The 7,039-nt window shown below is 39.2% G+C and overlaps 1 protein-coding gene across 1 annotated transcript in view; it reads right to left on the bottom strand.

Moving 5' to 3' along the window:
* Positions 1-271: 271 nt before the first annotated feature.
* The window catches only part of LOC126236677 (nucleolar protein 12), a 46,874-nt gene continuing 40,106 nt past the window's right edge, over positions 272-7,039 (bottom strand). Inside the window, exon 4 of the mRNA XM_049946163.1 lies at positions 272-630. Within this exon, the coding sequence (XP_049802120.1) occupies positions 346-630 (285 nt within the window). The 3' untranslated portion in view covers positions 272-345. The remainder of the gene's footprint in view (positions 631-7,039) is intronic.

Genomic DNA, 7,039 nt, shown 5'->3' with positions numbered 1-7,039 from the left:
GCTTGCATGAGACATGAGCTGTCTGATATATAACACCAAAAGGCACTGTGATGGGAAATCCAAAAATAGAAGAAATACTGGTATAAAACTCAATGATCCTTCTTGGGCCAGAGCTGCACTCAAAGTGTACATTTATACTATCAATACAAATAAGTCTGTTGTGATTAACTCAATGAAGAGTTACAAAGATATTAGCACCTTGAAAACTGTTGTGAAATGGTGCATCACAAGGACTGTCAATCACATTCATTAAACTTTTAAGTCTGTTTCCTTTATCTCATGTAAATCATTTATTAACGCACAGTGTATTGACATCACTATAAATAACATATTGCATACAAACAATCATCTTTGTTTATGCTGTTGCTTATGTTTATTTTTTTTACTACGGTTCTGCAATTTTAGCCTACGTTTCTTTTCTTGAAGTGATTTCCTCTTGTTTTTAAATCGCTCGATCTTACTTTTTACCTGAAAAGCTTTACTTTTTTTCACTTGTTTTGTAGCCTGTTTCTTAATAGCCTTTTTAATCTCTTTCTTGGTCTTCATCTGCATCCCAGGAATATCATCAACTGTTTTATTATTCACACCATCCTCATCCTCTTCCTCATCTTCTTCATTGTCATACTCAACCTGTATAAGAGATTTAAAAAAAAAAGTCAACTGATCTGTTATATAAATTATCCATCCCCAAATAATATACAAATATAGTGATACTGCAACACTACTGACGAAAATCAATGCAAAAGCAGTAGTAGTGTGTGAGATCTCAAGGCATCACCACTTGTCACTAGCAACATTACTTGCAGTGCTTCTGGACATAAGCAGCAACTGATTTTTGACTGCTTAATTCTTTTAAATTCTTTACCTATTTCTGCCTTTACACAAGGTTTGTTCTCATGCAGGTTTCACAGAAAGATATGGCTAACGATTGAGACCAGCACAGAATCCTTGTGGAGTAACTGACAGCTGTTAGTGAACAGCAAGTTGCTTTGCCACCTGTGAATTGTGCTTGTTGTTTTAAACACATAACAAATCTTGCCAATTACATTTCTAGCCAACATAGTCCACAGAGAACCTTGATATAACACCAAAGTGGTGGAGGAGGATCAGGATGGCTCGAGTGTTTATTAACCTTATTGCAGCTTACTACAACTTCAAGGATAGTTGCCACGGCAGCAGGTATGTAGAACCAGGTAGTTGACTGTCATGGAACCATAGAGGCACTGAAAAATAACAAGTAGTTTATTGATCACAATTTGTATAGCAGTTGAAGGTGTTTTCTTGCTGTGGTCCATGCCAAGCAGTGCAGGCTGGCCCTGGTAGGTTGTGCTTGCTTATCTCACCAAGAGGCAGCTAGTGCACAGGATCACAAGGCTGGACTACTGTTTGCTGGGTTCACTGATCTTCCCACTTCAGCTTCAATGCTTATCTTCTAATATTGTTTGATAGAGTCTGAAACATGTCTGTACAAAATTTTGTTGCGACTGAACCTCTGTAACCCGTGCCAACTTCAGCACAAATGTGCACGAGGAACATGATCTTCCACACAGTTTACAGATGTTTTGCTGACGTAGTCTCAGCTTATCAATAAGTGCACTTGCAGTACAGTCAGTTTTTTTTAATTAGTTATGAATTGTGTTGCACATATTTTCCAGTCATTATCTAAGATGTCATGTCAATTACAGAGTGCCAAGGAATGTGAGCTTTTACAGGAGATATAAAATACCAAATAACTGGACACAAATTACCATCAAATCGACAAGTGGTGGAAGTTTTATTTTACAACATATGGGGAGTAAAATTAACCACCAGTGAAAGTGCTAATCTTGCAGTTCACAAGATCATTATATTTTGGGAGAAAGCATAATTCCACCTTGGTCACAAAACTTATTTACTTGCATTCGGAGTGGGGGGGGGGGGGGGGAAGTGTCAAGATGTGTTTTTGAAAAGAAGTTTATAAATAATCTGGACAATTTATTTGCTCTATGCTCTACAAACAATGAAGTTGGAAAAAGGGAGGATGTTTTTACTCTGACAGAGAGAGCCTGAGCATAAAGGCAACCATGCGGGAGTACACCAAGTACTTACGCATAAAGAAGAAAGGGTACAGCAGAGAAAACTGGAAGAAGAGAAAAGGCAAGAGAAACAAATGTGCACAGCATCCACTTCTACACCTCCTCCTGAACTTCCTTCATAATCATCTGAAGAATCAGATTTGGCATTTTCAAGTTCAGATGAAATTAATACTGGTGATGGTGAGCGTTTAGAATGCACTTCTGAGACAGTTCATTGGAGACTGCTGCAATCCAAGGTACCAATGATTTTATTACTGAAGAAATAAAATACAATAAATTAATATAAAATAGCAGCTGCCTTGGATGAATACCAGCTGAGTGTACATACAGAAGAAGAGAAGAGAACAGCCTGAAATAATAACATCAGCTTCTGAGAATGGTATTCCTCCAGTTCTTACTGTTCACTGGAATGGTAAACTGCTGCCACCTTTAAATGACAGGGCCCCAAAAGAAGACACACTTCCAATCATTGTTACTTTTGGGGACAGTGAAGAGCTCAATGGCATTCCAAAATTACAGAATAGTTCCTGTAAAGAGCAAGCTAATGGTACTTGGAGAGCATTAACCTATACGGATATTGAGACAAAGTACAAATTCTCTGCAGCCACCCAACTGCCTCAAACACCATCATCAAATATATGAACTTACTTTAAAAAGTGTAGTTTGAATGGAAAGTACATGGTGTAACAAGCAGGCCTAACTTACCAGTTTTTAAACATTTGAGAGAAAACTAGAAAAGTATCAATGCCAGCAATTTTAATACTGGCAGCAAGGTGCTGCTGGGGCATATCGTGGTGTAAAACCCAAGTCAGTGTCTTGGCGGGCACATAGAGCTGCATTAGCCAGAGCAGGGAACAGGCCCACCAAGACAGCAAACCCCGAAGTAAACTGGTCGCCCAGTTTGGTGCAAATACCAGACCAGCTAACAGTCTGTTTTGGACCCAGATCAGGAGGCACCAGAGCACAACTGCAAACCAAGGACCCCCAACACAGGATGCGACGTTAGCAACCTACAGACAAAAGCCTGCAGTAGCAGAGCGCATACATGCAGGGCAGGCTGCAGCAAGCCCAGTGTGGGTGGTGCCTGAGCACACATTGCAATCTTGCATCTTCAGCTAGGCGCTCTGACATTGGTTCACATGAGAAATGACCTTTAACGATCAGAACATAGTGGTTACCCACTGGTGTCTCACTACAAGTGTGTGTCTCACTAAAAGGTTGTAATCAGTCTATCCTGATTATTTCAGAAAGTTTCCTGGCTTCTGGCAACCTCTATACCAGCACACATTGATGGCTCAACTCCACTCATTATACACATGCCGTACAGTTTTTAAGACACATGTCTTGTCTGTGTGTTCTCCAACTGTAACATTTGGTTACTCTTCTGTCTCTAGTTCTATATTCTCCATGACCATATAACATGTGCTTGTTTTCATTATTTCTTCTCACAGCATGACAGGAACTACTACAAGAAGCACAAACCTTGTCGTCTTCCACAATACACCGCCATGAATGGCAAACTGTGGTTGTGTTGCAACTACTTTGCAACCTACATCACCAGCTTATGCTGTTTTTAATTTTTTATTAATGTTACACATCTAGTTCCATAGGAGAAATTGAGGAGCAAATCTCCAAGGTCATGGAACATGTTAGTACAGGAAATTACAACATAAAAGTAATAACAGACAAAATAAAATGTTTATGAACGCAAAAAATGACAAGCCATGTAAATGCAATCAACAATATAAAAAAGAAATTGGCTTAATTTTTAAAGGAACTCCTCGACAGAATAAAAGGAGTGACCCATGAGGAAACTCTTCAGTTTCGATTTGAAAGCACATGTATTACTGCTACGATTTGTGAATTTTTGTGGGAGCTTATTGAAAATGGATGCACCAGTAAGCTGATATTGTTAACAAGAAATGACAGTAAAGAATATATATATTGAGAGTCCAATGTCAGAATATTCAGACTAATGAACAGTGGTTGACAAGAGGTTTGCAAACTTACACCACTTATTGCCTGGAAACCCCCCCCCCCCCCCCCATTTCTGAGCCAAAAATATCCTTTGAGAATGGGAAGAGTTACCCCAAAATACAATACCATATGTCATAAGTGAATGAAAATAAGCAAAGTAGACTACTTTTTGTGTTGAACTATCACTTACTTCAGATACTGTTTGAATAGTAAAAATGGCAGCATTAAGTCTTTGAACAAGATCCTGAATGTGGGCCCCGACAGTTTACCATTCATCTGAACACCTAGAAATTTGAAGTTTCATTAATCATACGTCCATTCTGCAAAATTAAAATGTTGGGTTTTGTTGAATTGTATGTTCGAAGCTATAAAAACTGAGTCTTACTGTGATTTAGCATTAGTTTATTTTCTACAAGTCATGAGCTTATGTCATGAATTGCACTATTTAAATTCCAACATTGCACACAGCATCATTTACTACCAAGACAGTGTCATCAGCAAATAGAAATATTTTAGAATCACCAATAATACTAGAGGGCACATCATTTACATAAATAAGGAAAAAGAGTGGTCCCGGCACTGATTCCTGGGGCACCCCCTGTTTAACTGTGCTCCACTACTCAGACCCCCATAATAGCCATTCTCAACACTGTTTACAATGACCTTTTGCTGTCTGTTATTAAAGTAAGAGGTGAACCAATTGTGAGCTACTCCCCATATGCCATAATGGTCCAACTTCTGGAACAATATTTTGTGATCAACACAATCAAATGCCTTAGTTAAATAAAAAAAAGCCTAGCATTTGAAACCTTTTGTTTAATCCATCCCATACATAACAGAGAAAAGAGAATATAGCCTTTTCAGTTGTTAAACCACTTCTAAAACCAAACTATACATTTGACAGCAAATTATGTGAAATATAATGATCAATTACCCTTACATACACAGCTTTTTCAATAACTTTAGCAAACACTGATGACATAGAAATAGGTCTAAAATTGTCTACATTATTCCTTTCTCCTTTTTTATAAAGCGGTTTGACTATTGAATACTTTAATCGTTCCATTGACTCAATCTCCCCCTTGTCAGTATCACAGAAGAGTATTTCAGACATCAGTATCGGAAAGACATTTTCCAAAAGAGTTATATAATTACCTTTATAAACTAAGAGAAGTACAAGCCGAACTGCATATGGCCTTTATTGATCTTGAGAAGGCATGTGACAGAGTGCCGAGGCAAGAGAGATAGGGATGTCTGAGAAGTAAATGCCTGCCACAAAAATGTATCAGGGTGGTAGAAGAAATGTATGAAGGTGCAATGACACAAGTCAGGAGCAGTGCAGGTGCAACAAAGGCATTTCCAGTGAGAGTAGGACTACATCAGGGATCAGCTCTCAGCCCATATCATGGATGTACTAGTCAAAGATGTGAAAAGAGAGGCACCTTGGAGCGCATGATGTTTGCCAATGATGTTGTAATCTGTGAACCCACATAGGATGCACTTCATGACAAGCTTGAACAGTGAAGAAAAGCTCTAGAGGAAAGGGGAATGAGAATTACCAGGGTGAAAACAGAGTATATGTGTACAAAGGATGCCAAAGATCTATATATTAACTTGCAAGGAGAAGAACTAATGCTGGCCAAGAAATTTAACTACCTAGGCTCTTACATGCAAAGTGATGGAGGACTGGAGGCTGAAATGCAACACAGGATAAATAGTGGATGGATGAACTGGAGGAAACTGAGCGGAGTACTGTGTAATAAGAAGGTTAGCTGCAGAATGAAAGGAAAGCTTTACAAGTCTGTGGTGAGGCCTGCAATGCTGTATAGTGCAGAAACTTGGCCAATTACAAAAGACAAAGAGAAAAAGATGGAAGTGGCAGAAATTAGAATGTTAAGGTGGAAGAGTAGGGTGACACAAAAGGGTAGGCTAAGGAATGAGTACATGCGGGGAACAGTGAAAGTAGGGACCATAGGGAAGAAGATATAAGAAAGTAGGCTAAGATGGTATGGACATGTGCAGAGAAGAGGGGAGTACTACGTGGGGAGAAGAGTTGAAGACCTAGAAATTGAAGGACCAAGGAGAAGAAGAAGACCAAAACTGAGAAGGAAAGACAAGGCAGCAGGGGACCTATGGGAGAAGGGATTACTCAGAGAAGTACTGGATAGGCATGTATGGAAGAGAAGGATCCAGCAAAGCAATGCCGACCCCACATGATGTGGGAAAAGACTGAGTGAGATGGTGGTGGTGGTCCTGCTGATGATGATGATCATCAACTAAGATTTTATTTAATTCACCAATAATGCTCAGAAAGTGACTGTTAAATACTGTACATATATGTACATATGTACATTTTTACTATGAACTGACTTTATATTGTCGACCTTGTGCTGCTGATCAGACACTTCCTTCATGACTGACCACACAGTTTTAATTTTATTCTATGTTTTAGCTACTCTATATGCGTACCACATAATCTTTGTCTTCTCAATAACATTTTTAAGCACCTTACAATATCCCTTAGGGGTCCACCGGCTCTTTCTAGGGGGTCTGCGGCCACCTCTCACCAAATCATGTAAAATAATGAGTAAAACAAAAATGTGAAAATCAAATTCATAACTTTTTTTTTCCTTCTTTTCGTGTGAAAAACATGTACTTTTACTTCAGGTTGTATTCCCAAGCAGCCTTTGCGGTTCCCAAGTGAGAATGCATACACAGTTTAGTGCCAGAGAATGCGGCTTCTCTGATTGACTGTTTCGCAACAATACAGGGGTCATTTGTGCACTGGCTCATGGCGCTAGAGGTGCTGAAACCTTTTACGCATGTGCGGAGCCAGCTTTGTCACCCAATCACAGAGATCACTGGCATGTATGCAGCTGCAGGCATTATTAAATGTTAAACTTGCTTTTTCAGTGCACTACCTATTTCGTAAGTCAATTTTTGACCAGTTTATTACTTCTAACATGGATCGGTGGCTGAAGGCAGAA

Source organism: Schistocerca nitens, chromosome 2 (assembly GCF_023898315.1).
Source record: "Schistocerca nitens isolate TAMUIC-IGC-003100 chromosome 2, iqSchNite1.1, whole genome shotgun sequence".
Lineage (NCBI taxonomy): Eukaryota > Metazoa > Arthropoda > Insecta > Orthoptera > Acrididae > Schistocerca > Schistocerca nitens.
Note: the sequence above shows the minus strand (reverse complement) of the source record. Positions and strands in the feature narration are given on the sequence as shown.